Source organism: Artemia franciscana, chromosome 14 (genome assembly GCF_032884065.1).
Source record: "Artemia franciscana chromosome 14, ASM3288406v1, whole genome shotgun sequence".
Lineage (NCBI taxonomy): Eukaryota > Metazoa > Arthropoda > Branchiopoda > Anostraca > Artemiidae > Artemia > Artemia franciscana.
In genome coordinates this window covers 33,434,126-33,454,133 of record NC_088876.1, presented here as the reverse complement: position 1 = coordinate 33,454,133, position 20,008 = coordinate 33,434,126, and the positions used below count along the sequence as shown (strand labels likewise).

Below are 20,008 nucleotides of genomic sequence, written 5' to 3'. Positions count from 1 at the left end.
ACCGCTAAGTGAACAACAGCTGGACTACGTTCATGTATCGGAAATGAAAGAATTCGCCAAACAGCTTCATTACTGCTTATGTATCTTCCAGCCTGATATTCTACGATTTCATCGAAATCTTTGATTTCGGACTGCAAGCCAAAAACTGCCATGTCATTGCCTTTGTTGACGTATTTACATATGTATTTGATTGCCTTTACGGAGTTACAGTATTCAACGTTTATGTGTGCATTAAAAGTTTTTGATAATAATGGGGAATATGGAACAACCCACTGGTTATCTACTTCGATGGTGGTACCGTTACGCTTCTTTATTATTGCTGTTTTACCGCCATCTTCAGTAGATCTTCTTCTATATTGTGGGTAACCATCATTGCCAGTAATTGTGTTGGATACTAAAGGTCGAGGATATTGTTTTGTGCACCTTCCTTTGGCCATGCATGGTGAATTTTCGTTCAGTGCACCGCAAGGTCCATGTATCATATTTTTTACAATAATATCATGTAACCCCTTATCGACATTTTCATCAGGTATTTCAGCGGAAATCACATCATCAGTTTCGTTCGAAGTAATTTTTTTATGTAGCCAGATTAGTATATGTGCGTGTGGCAAACCTCGTTTTTGCCATTCCACTGAGTACATCCAGCATCGCACTGACCCAAACACTTCAAAATTTACTATGTAGTTTATCAGTGATTTCAACTTTTGCCGGAAGACACGTGCCGTAATGTCATGCCTATGAACCGCCGATTGTCCTTGAAGTAAAAGCTGCAGTATCTCGTCCCAAAATGGATTACATGTAAATGTAATAAATAAATCTGGACGACCATAGAGACGAACATACGCAATAGCATCTTGAGCATATTCATGCATATGACGGGAACTGCCAGCATATGACGAAGGTAAAATTGTTAATCTTCCAACGTTTGTGGTATTACCGTCATTTATAACATCTCGCAAATGAATGTATCGTTCAGAGCGGAGCTTGGTCTGATTCAGGCGGATATATAGCAAACGTTCTGATTCGATTTTAGCATACATATCCACGACAAATTGGTGAAACAATTGACGGCATTTTAAAATATAATTTTCTTCATCCTGCCGAATCATTAGTCTATAGGAATAATAATGCATTGCACTGCATTTCTTATTCATTTCTTTGTTGGTGGCTGGTTTCATCAATTTAATATTAAAGTGATAGCCGTCGGCTCCATCCTAAAAAATGATAGGATATTGTAGGGCATCGTAGCATCGATGAGTTTCAGCAATTCTTAACAACTGAGCGTTTCGCTTATGAAGAATAATATCTCGAGGTAAAAACTGATCACCGACCATAACGATTGCCACTTCGTCGATAGTCGGAGCATTGTATCTACGCACATGTTGGCCAGGAGGCGTTTTGTCAGCGGAAATAACAATTTTATGCGCATCAGTAGGCATCAAATCGATGGCTGTTTTGAACAGACGCACTAAATTATTATTTTCGTGGAAAAGATGTTGCAATTGGGAAACGATTGTCCTTTCAACGTTGGGAGAAATTTCGCAACGTGCATTCAATTCAGAATTTCTATCACTGATGAAGTACAATTGTAAAAATATATGATTCTCGCCTGAGAAAGGTAGAAGGGACCCTACTCTATGATAAATTTGCCCTTTTACTTTGAAAGTAGACATAAATTGATCTGTATTTTCGATTTGGGCTCCAAACGACGTCATTTGGAAAAATGAGTTATATTTTCTGATTTGTGACAAAAAACGCTTAGATTCTGACGTAGTTCCAGTAAGGAAAGTCTTCAATGGCTCTGGTGGTGCAGCCAATAGAGGAAGTTTAACTTTTCCTGAGGCGCAACACATTCCCATTGTTTCACCATTGAATTTCAAGGCCTTGCAATAGGGACAAATTTTAGACATAGTCCCGATTTGAACACATCTACTCAAGCTATAATCATCGACTGAGCTGTACCTGAATGCCAGGCGATAACTTTCAGGTTGCTCTGATTCCTCGGCACACTTTCTTTTCTTACTTTCTCTATCAGCAGCAAGCCTGATTTCTTGCTGTTCTTGTGATTCCTCGGCACACCTTCTTTTTTCACTTTCTGTTTTAGCAGCAAGTCTGGTTTCATGTTGCTCTGGTAGTTCCTCGGCACGCCTTCTTTTTTCACTTTCTCTTTTAGCAGCGAGTCTGGTTTCGCGTTGCTCTGGTAGTTCCTCGCCACGCTTTCTGTTCTTTCTTTCTCTATCAGCCTCAAGCCTGTTTCCTTGCTGTTCTTTTGATTCCTCGGCACGCTTTCCTTTCTTAATTTCTCTATCAGCCTCAAGCCTGTTTCCTTGCTGTTCTTTTGATTCCTCGGCACGCTTTCTTTTCTTACTTTCTCAATCAGCAGCACGTTTTTTGGCATAGACTCTTTGAGCATCTTCCTCGGCTGTTGCCATTGTAAGTTCATCAGTCATTTTACAGTTAAACATTAATAGATTTTTACGTGAACGCATGTCTTAAATATCTTTAATGACGTCACCGTCATAACAAAAATGACGACAACTAACTTCATGACGTCAGTCAATACACAAACATGACGTCACCCGACAGACAGACCCACACATCCACAGACAACTTATTTTTATATATATAACTAGCTGTTGGGGTGGCGCTTCGCGCCCCCCAAGCCCCCCCGCGCGCGTAAGTCGTTACGCGCCATATTAGTTACGCGCCATTGTAGTTGTGTCCCTATGTCCCACCTGTGAATATAGATATATATATATATATATATATATATATATATATATATATATGTTTTTAACTACGTAAAACTTGCGAATATACAACATTCTTTGCTGTCCCATTGTCTGTGCATATAAATAGATTGTCAGGTTTACCGACTCTTGAACATGCAACATATAATGGTCCATGGGAAAACAATCCGTATTCAGATCTATACCTCATGATTCTAATGATTGCCCTTGAGCTTTGTTGATGGTGATTGCTAATCGACCATTCCCTGAGTCGCCATCGTCATTTATATATCCCCCTGTGCACCCCGGCGTCCCCTTTGTAGTTATGTCCCTGTGTCCCGGTCGTCATTTATATTCCCTGTGTCCCGGTCGTCATTTGTGTCCCGGTGTTCCAGTCTGTGATTTCTCTTTGAGTGTCCCGGGCGTCATTTATATTCCTTGTGTCCCGGTGTCCCGGTCGTCATTTATATCCCCCTGTGCCCCCCGGCGTCCCCATTGTAGTTGTGTCCCTGTGTCTCGGTCGTCATTTATATTCCCTGTGTCCCGGTCGTCATTTGTATCCCGGTGTCCCGGTCTGTATATACATTCGTTTTTTAGTTTTGTTTTTCTCCTTTATTTTTTTCCTTTTTTCTTTTTTTTTCTTTTTTAGTTTATTTAGATTTTTAGATTTTTTAGTTTTTTTATTAGTTTTTAGTTTTTTTGTAGTTTTTACCATTTTTTTAGTTTTTTTAGTTTTTTTTTATTTTACTTATGTCCTGGTCGTCATTTATACTCCCTGTGTCCCGGTCGTCATTTGTGTCTCGGTGCTTTGTTGATTGCTAATTTATATTATATTTATATTTATATTTTTTATATTTATTAATATTTTTTTAGTTTTCTTTTTCTCTTATTTTTCAGTTTTTTCCTTTTTTTTAGTTTTTTCTTTTTTAGTTTTTAGTTTTTTTTTGTTTTTTACCTTTTTTTAGTTTTTTTAGTTTTTTTAGTTTTTTAGCTTTTTTAGTTTTTTTTATTAGTTTTTAGTTTTTTTTTTTTTAGTTTTTGCCTTCTTTTAGTTTTTTCAGTTTTTTTTAGTTTTTAGTTTTTTACCTTTTTTTAGTTTTTTTAGATTTTTAGCTTTTTTAGTTTTTTTTCTTTTTAGTTTTTTTTGTAGTTTTTACCTTTTTTAGTTTTTTTTCTTCTTTTGTATTAGTGTGAAATAATTCAGACGTCATATGCGGACAAACACGACGTCACTCGACAGACAGACAGACAGACATAACCCACAAACAACTTATTTTTATATATATTTATTCATATTTTTTTAGTTTTCTTTTTCTCTTTTATTTTTCAGTTTTTTCCTTTTTTTTAGTTTTTTTCTTTTTTAGTTTTTAGTTTTTTTTAGTTTTTTACCTTTTTTAGTTTTTTTTAGTTTTTTTAGTTTTTTAGCTTTTTTAGTTTTTTTATTAGTTTTTATTTTTTTGTAGTTTTTGCCTTTTTTTATTTTTTTCAGTTTTTTTTAGTTATTAGATTTTTACCTTTTTTTATTTTTTTTTAGTTTTTTAGCTTTTTTAGTTTTTTTTTCTTTTTAGTTTTTTTTTGTAGTTTTTACCTTTTTTAGTTTTTTTCTTCTTTTGTATCAGTGTGAAATAATTCAGACGTCATATGCGGACAAACATGACGTCACCTGATCCACAGATCCACACACAGACAACTTATTTTTATATATATAGAAGATATATAGATAGATAATGACGTCAAATGCAAACCCACAAACAAACAAACATGCATATATACAACTTATTTTTATATATATAGATACAGTTTCTTCTTTAGTTTTTTTTTCTTTTTTAGTTTTTTCTTTTTTTAGTTTCTTCTTTTTATTGATTTGTTTTCTTCAATTTGTCAATTTTCATTCTAACATTGACACTTGGAAAAATCCTTACGTGCCAAGCATGCTAAAGCTCCAACAATTTATATTAAACCTCAAATTTGGGGTATCTGTTTTAAGGTTTTCGAATTACTTTAATCTATTGTCAAAATATATTGAAGTATTTGTGCAATTCCCAGTTTTTTTTAGTTTTTTCTTTTTTTTAGTTTTTTAGCTTTTTTTAGTTTTTTTTCTTTTTAGTTTTTTATCTTTTTTATTTTTTTACGTTTTTTCTTTTTAGGTTTTTTCTTTTTTTAATTTTTTCAATTTTTTATTTTTAGTTTTTTCTTTTTAGTTTTTTTTAGTTTTTTACCATTTTTCTTTTTTCGAATCACTTTAATCTATTGTCAAAATATTTCGAAATATTTATGCAATTTCCAGTTTTTACATTCTAGTTTGTTTTCTTTTATATATTTAGAAGATATAATCTGGCGTAACAGACATAGTGTAACAGACATAACAGACAGACAACTTATTTTTATATATATAGAAGATAGATAAATATCGTACAAGGATAGAATGTCTTCTAAGGCTCTTCTATCAGCTGAATCAAACAAAAATCTATAAAAACGAGGACTAAAGGGTTTTGATGACAAAGACCCTTCTCAGTTATTAATCTAAGAGCGAAAATTCGGTTGACACATCCTCTTTTCTTTCTAACGACATACTTTTCTCCTCTTAAAGCATTATCTTCAGCATCTCTAAGTCTAAGATTATCATTATACTAAGTAGTTTGTTTCCTACAGAAACCAAGCTAATATCCAATAATTACCGCATTCACTTTCATCACCTTTCTTATAGAAGGTTTTAAATGGAGTTTTCCTAAAATTGCTAGGTAAATACCCTTCTTCAAAAATCATATTCATAATATTCAGTACCATCTTCTAACTTCATTTTAACATACTCAATTACCACATTATCAGGTTATGTTATCAGGGGTTGTTACTAGGCTTAGGCTTTAGGCTGTATTTCAGAGAGTGGAGTTCTTTTAAATCAATATTTGCATCTTTCTAAATTAAGTGAAATGAATTGCGAGTTGATCAAACAGTACTATTTATAAACAACCTAATTGTATGGAAAAAATGCTAACCGGTACAATTATTTTCCCACGAAGTACGTTCAACTTCCACTCTAAACAAAAACTGTAATATTTTCAGTGTTTATGTTACGGCAGAGGGTGGTAGAATCTACATCCTCCAAACTTGAGAAAAATCCTAGGATCGGGCTTTGAGTTACAGCCATAGTCATAGGCAGTTGCAAGGGCAAGAAGTTTGAATTACAGTCGCGGCTGCATTAGCTAGCACTTTTAGTTGTACCACGAAGTCCCAGTCTCCAGTAGTCACAGTCGAAGTCGCAATTAGTCACACTTCTAAGTGTTCGGAAGTAGTCATAGTCGCATTCATAAGTAACTGGAGTTGCAGTCACGGAATAATTTTGCTTCAATTTTGAGGAAAAGAATCATGCAATCTGCAGTCACATTTATATACATTTCAAGAGCAAAAATTGCATCATTTTTCCCTGGTCGTATCAATCAATACAACCTCCCAGGAGTGGTCGTATCGTTCTTTCTATCTATGATGCATGCAAAATTACACAAGATGACAAATTACTCTAAGCAGCTAAAGAAAAAGGCATGGAACAAGAAACAGCAAAAATCGCATTGGGTAACAAAAAAATATGTTACACAACAGAGTCTGTGGTTGGAAGACATATCAAGATTATAATGGAATGAAGAAGTGTATTAGTTCAGCTTGCGTGAGTCCTTGAAGATTAAACATGAAGGAGGAATTGTATTCACGCCAAATTTACTTAAATCAATTGAAATTGCTGATTTTCAACCTAAAATGAAAATCTCGTCCGAACAACGAGGGTTCGAATCCTGGTGTAGCCAATTATTTGGCTTGGCACGGGGGTCAGTGCAGTGACTCTGTAAGCTCAGCAAGAGTCAACCCAGCGTTAATGGGTACCTGAAAAAACTTGATGAGGGTGAGTGGGAAGGCTTTACGAAAGCACAAGATGGCTGGCCCCCATCCCCCTCTTGTAATTATTTGCTGAATGGCCTTGAGACGGAGATCACTATCGCCGGATTGGACTTTAAGGGTCAAGTGCCGTATTCTTTAACTTTTTTCTTGGCGAAAAAGTGTTATTTTAGCGTTTGCAGAGATACACAGAAAGGATAAATTCACCGCTGATGACCTATGCAGTGAGATTAGAATCCAATATTTAAATGTGAAAACCGAATAAAAACTGGAGAAATATGCATGAATTTAGCAAAGATGGCACTCTTATCTTTAGTTCCGAGAAGCTGTGATTCCTAAAACAGTGCAATTGCAATAGCGCATTAAAAAAAAAATGTTAAATGGTTGGAAAATCCCAGGCATACTGCTAAAAATCCCAAGAAAATTTTTCGTGTCGTAAAGAAGAGTTTCAATCCAAATGCTGCTAGAGATGCGCATAACATTTCTTGACCCATCTTTGTAAATTAATCACGAACGTTATAATTCAATCGTTACTAGGACCTATTCAAATATGATCAAGAAGTTTCCTTGGTGAGATTTCAAAATTAAATATTCTATGTACTGCTGTGAATAAAGGAAATTTTTTTTCTAGGCCCTTTTTCATTAGCATAATGTTTACCGCTTCAGCAGTTGACGGCCCTTGAAGCCGCTGCCCATTTAAAATTTCCTTTTCTAGATCATAAATGCTTTTCCCTTTTTCAACAAATAATGCGGAACACTTTCTATTTCTTCCACCGTAACAGCTAGCAAATAAGTCAGAGATACCACAACTTTCAAAGAAAGTTGATATTTCAGATCCTGATAAGAATGTATTAATAAACATTTTTATTTCCATCAGTCCAATTCTAATGATAGCTGTTTTTGTACAATTTCCATAAAGAAGACCGTCTGAAAATCCTGCTGCACAGGCAACTATATTTTTTAATGCTCCACAAGCTTCAACTGTTTGTGTGTCATCAACAACAGCAACTCTGAAGTAATTTGTTTCAAACAGCTCTTTGAAAGTTTGTTTCATTTCTTTCGTAGCACAGCCTATAGTCCCTTCACAAAAAACTTCATTTGCCACCTCGTTTGCTATGTTTGCTCCCATCAAAACTGAACACTGGATTTTTAGCCGCGAGGTAATATATTTTGAAATCAGCTCGATATCACCGTCTACACTAGTTTGAAACCCCTTGATGAGAGAGATTGCAACGGCCGTGCTCTTAATCTTTCCTTCCAGAGTATCAAGACATCTCTTTAAAAACTGATGGGGTAATACAAAAATAAGAATGTCCACATCTGTGATTGCTTCTACTAAATCTGGCGTCGCAACAACTGTTTCCGGTAATTTATGGCCCTTCAGATACTTAACATTTTCATGAGTAGAATTAATTATCTCACTCAAATTCCTGCCCTCTATGATCTCTTCATATACCCACATACTCACTCGTTTGTCAAATGTGTTACGCTTTAAGACATTTTTTCCCACTATTTTAGATATGGCACAACCCCAACTGCCAGATCCAATGATACTAACTTTAAGTCTTTTCATAGAAAATAAATTAGTAGAAGTCGTTATGTGTATACAATGTGTTAACAGTGTAAACTTTAAAAGAAATGCTCAACTACTTTAATAAACTGAGTAAAAACTAAACAGCAGAAGAAAGCTTTGAGGAGGAATAATTCAATATGAAATTCAAAGGAAAATATTTTTGCTCTCACTGAATTTTAAGGATTTAAACATAAATCATAAAAGTTATTAATTCTAGAATTTTAAATTTCAGTTAAATTGTAAGAAAATTAAGTCCTAGAATTAAAGTCCTAGTTAGAATCTTTAAACACCTGTAATCAAACAGTTCGTGATAATGAACTGTAAGTAAGTGGCAACCCGGCTCAATAGTAATCGAAACTCTAAAAAAGGAATTTTAATACCAATAGATGCATTATAATGGTGATTTCAAAAATAATTTTCATCAAGCTTAATCTTTTTTTCTGAAAGATCAATAATCATTTTCTTGGATTGTTTAAAAACAAGGTCCGATTGAGTAAAATAAACTTGTACAAAATTCAATTTGGCTAAATATCGGCTGAAGAATCCTTAAAACTGTTAAAGCTGTAATTTACTATCAATATGACGCTATATTTCGTATATTATAGATAATTTCTCACCGCTAACAGGACTCAAGGACATTATAAAAAAGATTGTTGAAGGACTCAAGAAATTGTTATATCTATGTGGTTGTTGTAAGTACCAAATCATAATATAAAAAATACATAAAATTTTTTGCAAAAACTATATCTTGATTTAAAACATGATGTCACACCATACTGCGCATTGTATCATGTTTTTAATGTCTCTGCTGCCGGATTTTCTGCAGTTCAATCGATACTAAACTTGCAGCTGAAACAGCAAAAGATCTCGATCTGTATGACGATTCCTTTAAAAAGCCCTGCACTTTTTAGAAGTTTGAAGTTGAGTAACTTTGGCTTCCTCTAACAATTTGCTGACAATGGCCGACAGTTAATCTTCTGCATTGATGACAATGATGGCTTTAGGACTTGCGAGCGTCTTGAATTTTGCACATTTTTGGCTGGTTCTGGGCTGAGCTAGTAATTACGTCACAAAAATATTCTTTTCACGCTCCATATCCTTTTTCGGGATATTTTTTTAAGCCGTTGCTTCGTTTTAAGCATCTGTAGAGGATGGAACTACATTGCTAAGATCTACCTCACTAATGGTTTTTCTTCAGCTGCTAAAATAAGTTCACAGTTATCCCTACTTATATATTTGCTCCTGCTATTGTCAATCGCAGCAACAATGTCAAGTTTGAGATTTTGCTCAATTTGGACATGCTCCTTCGAAGCTGAGGCAGTAGTGGTCTTATCTTTAAAATACATCTTTTCTTGAAGTACGTTGCTATTTTTTCCTTAGCTCATTTTGCCCCAAAATAGCTCATATCTCTATGGTTTCAACGGAAATAGAAAACTCAATACAAGGATTACAAAAATTGACTTCACTAAGAAAAGCAGAACCTGGATATCTTTCTTTAGAGAAATAAAGATCCATTGAATCTAGCTTTTAAGGTGAGCTTGAAATTAGTAACCCGTTTTTTTTATTTATTTAGGCTATCTAATTTTGCAACAGTCTCATTACATTAGGTTAGCTTAACTTAGTAATGGTGCTTATAGTCTAGCTGAGGACAGTAAATCATAGGGTTAAAACAGCATAGAAGACTGGCCAACCATTCAGTGTCCTTTCTAAATATAATAATCTATGTTTCCACTGTTGTATTCAGCTTTTCCTGCATCACAAGTTTAGGCTAGGGCAGACATTGTTGTATCCAGGCCTTGGATGGTTCACTTCAAGAGGTTTTGGTTCAAGAGGTTGCATTTTATGACTTGTTTGTGGATGTTAGTAAAGATGGTGAATATAGTATATATATTAAAAATAGAATTGCTAAGGTGCAAGGAGTTTTTTTCACAGTTGATAAAAGATTAGAAGAACATAATAAGTATGCAAATCAAGATTATAATATTAGAAGGTACAATCATGATAGTGGTCAAGTATGGTTTTGAAATATAGAGAATCCCATGGTTATTAAATATTGAGTATGGCTATGAAATATAGAAATATAAATAGGCTATAGAGACAGGGTAGATTTGTTAGATGTTTTTCAGAGGAATTGTCTTTTGATTGATTGACTGTATTTCAGCAGCAAAATTTCTGAAAAATGTTGTTATATCCCACTTTCTTGGGCTATTCTGAGAGGAATGTAGAAATGGCTGACACATTATGTAGATTAAGGATGACACATTTTCTTTTCAGATTCTCCTTTTCAGCCAACCATCTGAGACCAATTAAAGAGCATCTTTAAATGGGATTGTAAGAGGTCATAGCAAGGGATTTAAAGAAACTTAGAACTTCTTAGGAATTATGAAGAAAAAGACTTTGAATAGGTAAGGATGTAGGAGGGGCTTGCATAGCTGTGGTGGCCTAAGATGCATTTGTGCTATGGGGAGTTGTTTTTAGTAGTAGTAAGGTAAAAGCCTTAGTAAAATTCTAGTTAATTGACTTCTTGCTATCTCAGAAAGGGTTTAGGTTAGGAAAATGAAACTTTCAGGGATGAATCTACAGATTAAAGTATGTCCCAGGAAGGTATTTCAAAGCAACTACCTCCACTCCTTCTCCTTCTAGAGGGCTCTGACCTTTGATGACCTTTAAAAATATGTGTGTTATAAAAGTGAAACCTTGCAAAATAGATCTTCTGCTTAATTGAAGTACAACAAAATTGTTTTCAGCTTCATTCACAGTGGACAAGGGGTCATTCTAAGAAGCTCATAAAGGTCAATGCTCAGAGGAGGGAATGCCATCACTTCCTAACCAACCGGGTAGTAGACCAGTGGAACTCCCTGAGCAATCATACTGTATCCAGTAAGACTGTCAAAGAATTCAAAGTCTCACTTGACAAGGAGTGAGCAATAAGGAATGGAGGCTGGAATGGGACACCTTGGAGTCCCAGACCAGAGAATAAACCTTAGTCAATAAAAACAATTCCAAATCAACCCACATGACAATTTTTGAAGAAATGCTGAGCAATGCTACAGGATAGAAAATCCTTCAATTGTTCCAAGTTGCAATTTAAGGTAATAACTTTGCTCAATTCCATTTTATGAGGTTTTAAAGATATGCAAATGCATTTCCTAAATTTTAAAGAAAAAAAAAACATTGATATGGCTCAAAATTCTACTCAAATAACAAAAATTGCATTTTTGGAACTATAGGCATACATTTATTCAGAAAAGAAAACAAACACTATTCGCCATTTGCCTGCCAAGAAAAAATTCAATAGGTATAGACCTGTCATGTAGACAAGTTTCAGGGCCCTCTAGAGGGAGAAGGAGTAGAGGTGTACTTTAAAATACCTTCCCAGGACATGCTTTAGCCTGTAGACCCATCCCTGAAAGTTTCATTTTCCTAACCTAAACCCTTTCTGAGATAACAATAAGTCAATTGACTAGAATTTTACCAAAGCCTTCACCATTTCACCCTCAAATGGGATTATAGAAGGTCATAGGGAGGGATGTAAGGGAGTTTGGAACTTCTTAGGGGGTATGAAGAGAGAGGCTTTGGATAGATTGAAATGGAGAAGAAGCTTGCATAGCTGTGCTGGCCTAATATGGGTTTGTGCTATGGGCAGTTGTTTTTAGTAGTAGTAAGGTAAGAGCCTTCACCATTTCACCCTCAAATGGGATTGTAGAAGGGCATAGGGAGGGATGTAAGGGATGCCTGGCTTTAAATTAGAGCATTGTGAAAATATTATATATGATTGAATTTGAATCCTTCTGTCCCTTAAAGTCTAGATATAAGTGCAGGGTATGCACAAAACTGATAATTTTCTTTTTGTATCAGGTTAGTATAATGAACTAGCTACTGTTATGAGATAAGTACCACAAAATAATGCAAACCAGTAAGATCAGCAAATTTTCTATGTAGCTGAGGGGAAAGCTGTATCCTGGGGAGGGTGGAGGTACCCCCAAAATTTGTATTCAACTTCTAATAACATAACAAAAATGCATATGAATAAATTTTCAATGCATTTTAAAGTTTTTTTTAACCCCCTCCGGAACAAAAATCCTGGAGGCATCCTTGATCAAGGGATATATCCTGGTATTTGACTATAATAAAATTGCCATGGTAGTAATTATTTCATTTGATTCCCTCTTTAACTCCCTTGCTATGACCTCCTATAACTCCATTTGGGGATGACCTGCTCTTTATTTGATCCCAGATGGTTGGCTGAAAAGGAAAATCTTTGGCAGTCAGTCATCTTTCATCTGCATAATGTGTCCTAAGCATTTTTACAGTCCTCTCAGAATGGGAAAACAAGTACCAATACTTCAAATAACAAAGGATTAAGCTATACCTCATCCATTTGTAGCTCTGGAAGTACACGCAGTCACTACTTTCACTCACAGAACTTTTTCATTTTCCTCATTCTTTTCATTTTCTTTTTCCTTGAACTTTTTCAACTTGAACTTTTTGAATTTGAACTTTTTTCATTTTCCACATTCTCAAAATGTTCTGCCCATCTCTCTTTAACTCTTTCCTTATCACTAATTGTGTTTTCATTCCTATCTTTAACTGAGACAAGTCTCAATTGACTTAGATCAAAAAGATTACATTTGAATAATTTTCCTCTATAATTTTCCTCTTTTTCATTTTCCTCTATATAATTCCTGCAACTCTACCTTGATTTAGCACATTCTCAAAATGTTCTGTCCATCTCTCTTTAACTCTTTCCTTATCACTAATTGTGGTTTCATTCCTATCTTTAACTGGGACAAGTCTCAATTGACTTAGATCAAAAAGATTATATTTGAATAATTTTCCTCTTTTTCATTTTCCTCTATATAATTCCTGCATCTCTACCTTGATTTAGCACATTCTCAAAATTTTCTGTCCATCTCTCTTTAACTCTTTCCTTATCACTAATTGTGGTTTCATTCCTATCTTTAACTGGGACAAATCTTGATTGACTTAGATAAAAAAGATTGTATTTGAATAGAATTTTTCCACCTTTTATCTTGTTATATTTTGTTACAACCTTGATTTTGGTTGATGTCTCCTTTTCTTTAAATCTAGGCTTCAAAAACATAATTCCAATGATTTGATAATTAAGGCCTACTTTCATCCATATTTTTCAAATTTAAGACACATTTTTAAAGCCTTGGATGTACTTGGATGCCTCCAGGATTTTTGTTCAGGAGGGGATAAAAAAAAAAAAAACTTAAAAATGCATCAAAAATTTGTTTATGTGTATTTTGTTGTATTATTATGAGCTGGACACAAACTTTGGGGGTACCTCCCCCCTAGGATACAGCTTTCCCCTCAGCTACATAGAAAATTTGCTGATCTTGTTGGTTTGTATTATTTTGTGGTACTTCTCTCATAGCAGTAGCTAGTGCATAACACTAACCTGATACAAAAATAAAATAGCAGTTTTGTACATAACTACACTTATATCCAGACTTTAGGGGACAGAAGGGTTCAAATTAAATCATTTAAATATAATCACAATGTTCTAATTTAAAACCAGGCCTAATGAATTAGGGGAACATGTTGTACCTTAAACCTATGTTGAATGCAGCATTACCTGTGAGTAATACAGCACAGCTCCAACTTCAGTTTATTTACAGGTCACTAAGGACTAGTGGTAAGCTGTTTGCATTACAAATGATTCCCTCCTCCATTTAAGAAGAAATAATTAAAACACTCAAAACTAAATGTAACTCTGTCAGTACTTTGCTTTTTTCATTAATTTTTGTTGAACTAGTAATCAGGTTTACAAAGCAGACTATCAGCTATACTTACATGTCCTCAAATACAACTTGACTAACAGAACTATAAGGATGAAGAACCAAAATGGTGAAGGCTTGTACCTTACTACTAATAAAAACAACTCCCCATAGCATAAAGCCATCTTAGACCAGCACAACTATGCAAGCTTCTCCATTTTAATCCATTCAAAGCCTCTCTTCATATTCCCTAAAGAAGTTCCAACTTCCCTTAAATCCTTCCCTATGACCTCCTACACGAACCCTAACATTTGATGACAGGAGATTTCTTCATCTTGACAGAGAGATCAAAGACTTATGAATTTTTATTTTATCTGTTGTTTATTTGAATTATGCCTTTCCTTGTTTGACTTACAAGATGATTTTCTGTAAAAAAAAACAAACAAAAAACTCTGATATTCAGTTGCTCTTGGGTGTTCAAGATTGGTTCTGAACAGAGCTCCTATTGTAAGAGCAAGAGTTCCTACCAAGCAGGGATTCCAAGATGGGTAGTCAAAGTCAATTAAAGAACTTACAGATATATATTTTTAAATCATCATCTGTAATTTGTTTTAAAACCCAAACTAAATATCAGCAGTGTCACATGCAGTGTCACAAAACTGCTAATTTTCCTTTTGTATCAGGTTAGTATTATGAACTAGCTACTGTTATGAGAGAAGCACCACAAAATAATGCAAACCAGCAAGATCAGCAAATTTTCTATTTAGCTGAAGGGAAAGCTGTATCCTGGGGAGGGTGGAGGTACCCCCAAAATTTGTATTCAACTCCTAATAACAACAAAAATGCATATGAATAAATTTTTAATGCATTTTTAAAGTTTTTTTTAGTTATTTTTTTTTTACTAACTTAAGTTTGACTCTGTCACAACTCTACTTTTGAAAACAATAAAAAACTTTAGCGTAAAGAGCGAGGCATTGCAGAGGGGACAACCCCTTTCACATACAGAATAATTTCTGTTTGTTTTAAGTTTTAATGTTACTCCTTACTTGAAGTTAAAAAACTTGTTTTTTTTTTTAATTTCTGAACGTTTTTTGAATTAATACATGTTTTGAGTTTGGCTCACCACACATGAATGATTAAAACGAAATTTTTTTTTTTGCTAAATGGCTTTTTAATAGTTTTGATCGAATGATTTTGATAACAAAGAGATGGAGGAGGAGGGCTAGTTGGCCTCCAATTTTTGGGTACTTAAAGAAACGACTATGTTTAATTTTTTATTTTTGTACAAACGTTTTTGTTAGTAATAAACATACATACCTTGCAAATTAACTTGATTCACAAACTTCTATATTTATGTATTTTTATTACGTAAATGAGGGGGTGTGCCTCCTCGTCAATACCTTGCTCTTTATACTAAAGCTTGAATTTTATCCCAAATCTTTAGTAATGACTCCTGAATCACAAAGGATGTAAAATAAATAGTTGAAATTCCTAAAAATACTTTAGTGTAAAGATCAAGGTATGGCAGAGAAGACAAACCCCCTTATCAACATAATATTTTATGTTTGTTTTAAGTTTTAATGCTTCTCATTACTTCCAGGAGAAAAAATGTCATTTAGTTTCTCATTTTGTTTAAATAATGCTAGAAATTCTGCCCCCCTCCATGGAAATTCTCTTCCCTCATGATAAATTCCTCCATGGAAAGATCCTCCCACGTAACCCCCGACCCACCCCCAACCCAACGCGAAAAAGCCCCCCTGAACACGTCTGTACACTTCATAATAACCATTACTATATGTAAACAATGATCAAAGTTTGCAATTTGCAGGCCCTCCCCCAGGGACTGTGGAGGATTAAGTCATCCCCAAAGACATGTTTATTAGGTTTCTGACTAAGCTGAACAGAATGGCTATCTCAAAATTTTGATCCAGTGACTTTGGTGAAAAATGTATGTGGGAGAGGGCCTAGGTACCCTCCAATTTTTTTGGTCACTTAAAAAGGGCACTAGAACTTTAAATTTCTATTAGAATGAGCCCTCTCGCAACATTCTAGGACCACTGGGTCGGTATGATCACCCCTGAAAAAAATTAAATAAAAATACATCTGTGGTCTGATGTCTGGAAAAAAAAATACAAAATTCCACGTTTTTGGAGATAGGAGCTTGAAACTTTTACAGTATGGTTCTCTGATATGCTGATTCTGATGGTGTGATTTTTGGTAAGATTCTATAACTTTTAGGGGGTTTCCCCCCTATTTTCTAAAATAAGGCAAATTTTCTCAGGCTCGTAACTTTTAATGGGTATAACTAAACTTGATGAAACTTATATATTTAAAATCAGCATTAAAACGTGATTCTTTTGATGTAACTATTGGTATCAAAATTCCATTTTTTTAGAGTTTTGGTTACTATTCAGCTGGGTTGCTCCTTACTACAGTTCATTATCACAAACTGTTTGATAGTATTCTTGGGAAAAGAATATTACTATTTCTTTATTCCCCCTTTCAAGCGGTATTGCTGAATTATAATGTATCCTGATATGTCATAATTATAAAAGCCCATCTATTGCCTGCCTAGATTAAAATATAAGATTCATTACTCCAGACATTAAATTATTATCTGTCCTTTCCTCTTCAACATTATTGTTGTTTCTATTGAAATCAAAAATTACTTGGAAGCTTGGCAGTTATTTTTATGAAAATAGCTGAAGGTTTTTGCATGGATTTTACCCATCAAAAAAGCTGCTGTCTACCATCAGCGTCCCCCATCAACCATCCCTGTCAAAGTGTGAAATGTACATCACAATGGATTTCTGTAATTTTATGAGAAAAAATTTGTTTTTATTGCAAAATATATGCAAACCCTTAAAATAGCTATAAGGGTATCTAAACCCTTACCCCTCTCTTTCTAGAAAATCAGTATGGTGTGAATAATTTTTCAGAACTTACATATACTGATCAAGGCTGTCTGTGATTGGTGAACTGTCTTTGCTGATTATTGGTTCTAATTTATGAGCCCTATATTGCTAATCCTTGGTTTTAATCATTTTAATTGGATCAACTTGAAAATTACTTTTGTCAATTTTTAAGGAAATAGAAGGACTTCTCACTTAGCTGGGAGATGAACCTTAGACTTCATCAAAAGTGTGCTATCAGTCTTAGTCAGGGGTGCAGCTGCTGCATTTTTATTGGGGTGGGGGGGGGGAAGAGGGTCCATATCCAGAAACTCGAGGGATATGGGTAATATAATGATTTTCTCTCTCCAAATTATTGAGAGGAAGGAACTCCCTCCCCCAAACAACGCTTCTGATCTTGTTTGTCAGTTTTTTGAACAGTTTAAAGTTGATTCTTTTCCACATTTTTCACATGTTGAGTACATTGACTTGCCACCTTGCTCGAGGTCGTTTAAAGAGCGAGATTAGCCTCCACATTAGTTAATTTGATAGACACCATGTCAGTCAAAGTTTTTATTTCAATGAAGGTTGGAAGTGCTAAAGGTCTCTGATCTTTTCTAACATCTATCAGTTTTAAAAGCATGTCAGAGAGAACATTTCGCTGCCAGAATTTATCAGATTTCCTTTGGCAATCCCAATTTTTAATATCTTGCTTGACTTTCTTAAAATTTACAGTTTTGATATACATTTAAAACTTGGTTAATTTCTTAGCATTGTATGACGATTTCTTTGAGACGTGCTTAGTTTTGAGACTCAAGTTTTTGTTGCTGTTCTTAGGCTTTGTTTTGTCTTTGGGCTATTCTGTATATTATTATTTTCACATAGCCTAAGAATTGCCAACAAGAATGGAGTTAATTCTTCTACAAGGTTCAAAAGAATTGTTCAAAGATAGTTTTTCCTTTAGGCTCCACTATTGTTTTGCTAATCATGGCAGAATCATATGGGAACATACTTGACGTGATAAACATTGATAAGTGTCTTTCTGACATTAAAGAAACCTTTTACTATGGATAGCAAACAACAATGGACTCTTCATTTTTGTGCGTGATTGATTTGAATCGCTTAAATTAATTTTTTTAAGACTCTACCGTTGTTTTGCTGATCATGACAGAATTATTTGAGAACATATTTGACGTCAGAGACATTGATAAGTATTTTTTTGAAGCCAGAGAACTTTGCAGGACCTGAAGCTACTCTAAGATGCAAGAGGTGCTTAGTTTTGAGACTCCAATTTCGGTTGCCTTTCTTAGGCTTTGATATTTGGACTATTTTGCATTTTATTTTTGTCTTATACTTTTTGTAGCCTAAGGATAGCAATCAACAATGGAGTCTTAGTGAGATATACATTTATTAAAAAAGAGAACAGACACTATTCGCCTGCCAAGAAAGGCAATAAGCTTGGAAGGGCAAGCAAGGTTATCACCCTCAGTTAATTAAAACCACATTCATATCGTCCTACTCGACAAAAAAGCAACTCAACCGATGAAGGAAGAAAGGAAACAAGAGAAAGAGGAAAATACAAGAAGAAAATAGAAAACAAAAGAATTAACAGTAAAAAAAAATCAGGGAAATGCTTTGAATAGAATGATAACCTCGAGCAGGCTTCACATCAAAATCACTCACGAGATAAAAGAAGCTTGTGACTTGAAAGCTGGAAGACTAGGCGCATTTTTACACACTCGGACACTCGGGAAATACATGCCCGAGGGCATGTATACTATCTAAACATGGGGACCATAATGCCGAATCATTTAAAGATGCCCGAATGGTCGAATGGTATTCATAAACTCATGAGTTTAGTTATCAGCTTTTCTGGTATTATGATCATGACGTTCTCTACTAAAAGTAAAAAGATTTTCAAAAGCAGGGGTGAATAGGCGACTCAAATATTTATACAAGAAAATCGCGACTTGGTAATCTCGAGTTTGGGATACATCCATTAACTATTCTTTTTAAAATGCTCATGAGCAGGAACCTCATCAGAATAGAAAAATTCCGATAATAATTTTACTGCTCTATTTTGAAGCTTTTGTACTCTTTTGAAACATTTTATAAAATTACTTGCGCATATAGAGCATCTGTAGCTAATATATGGACACAATATAGAAAAATAAATCATTTTTAGAATCTTTTTGGGACTAGATTTTTAATTCTTTGCATTACCCCAAGACCCCTGCTTAATTTTTTAGCTATCGCACTTAATTTTTCTACTAGGTTCACTATAATTGTTTATAAGAATTTTTTCTTTAGACTCCACTGGTGTTTTGCTGATCATGACATATTATTTAATGACATATTTGACATCAAAGGGATTGATAAGTGTATTTTTGGCGTTATTTTTGACGTCAAAAAACTTGGCAGAACCTGAAGCTACTCTGAGACACAAGAGGTCTTCAGTTTTGAGACTCCAGTCTATGTTTCCGTATAAGTCTTTGGGCTATTCTATATTTTTTTTTTTTACATACTCTTTTAGCCTAAGGATAGCAAACAACACTGGAGTCTTCAATTTTGTATTAGATTGATTTGAATTCCTTAAAAAAATTTTTTTAGACTCCACTGTTATTTTGCTAATCATGGTAGAATAATTCGTGGACATACTTGACGTCAAAGACATTCATAAGTGTCTTTTTGACGCCAGAGAACTTTGCAGGACCTGAAACTACTCTAGGACGCAAGAGGTGCTTAGTTTTGAGACTCCAATTTCGGTTGCCGTTCTTAGGCTTTGATCTATGGACTATTTTGTATTTTATTTCGTCACATACTTTTTTGTAGCCTAAGGATAGCAAACAACAATGGAGTCTTAATTTTTCTACTAGGATCATTATAATTGTTTATAGAAAAAACATTTCCTTAGACTCCACTATTGTTTTGCTGATCGTAACAGAATTATTTAATGACGCATTTGACATCAAATGCATTGATAAGTATCTTTTTGGTGTCATTTTTGATGTCAAAGAACTTTTGATGCTACTCTGAGACGCAAGAGGTCGTCAGTTTTGAGACTCTGGTTTATGTTTCCGTTCTTAGGCTTTGTTAACTCTATTCTATATTTTATTTTTAATATACTCTTTTAGCCTAAAGATAGCAAACAACAGTGGAGTCTTCAATTTTGTATTAGATTGATTT

The 20,008-nt window shown here is 34.4% G+C and overlaps 3 protein-coding genes across 4 annotated transcripts in view; 1 reads left to right on the top strand and 2 right to left on the bottom strand.

The window, feature by feature from the left end:
* Window positions 1-20,008, bottom strand: part of LOC136035608 (protein unc-50 homolog) — a 110,811-nt gene that overhangs the window by 47,331 nt on the left and 43,472 nt on the right. The gene's annotated exons all lie outside the window — the stretch shown is intronic.
* LOC136035604 (glycerol-3-phosphate dehydrogenase [NAD(+)], cytoplasmic-like) lies at window positions 3,522-8,191 on the bottom strand. Its single transcript, XM_065717483.1, has one exon. The coding sequence runs from the start codon at window positions 8,185-8,187 to the stop codon at window positions 7,159-7,161; it is 1,029 nt and encodes a 342-aa protein (XP_065573555.1). The 5' UTR covers window positions 8,188-8,191; the 3' UTR covers window positions 3,522-7,158.
* LOC136035610 (DNA-directed RNA polymerases I, II, and III subunit RPABC3-like) overlaps window positions 9,524-20,008 on the top strand; it is an 85,288-nt gene continuing 74,803 nt past the window's right edge. The window contains exon 1 of the mRNA XM_065717496.1: window positions 9,524-9,719. The gene's annotated coding sequence lies outside the window, so the exon portion shown is untranslated. The remainder of the gene's footprint in view (window positions 9,720-20,008) is intronic.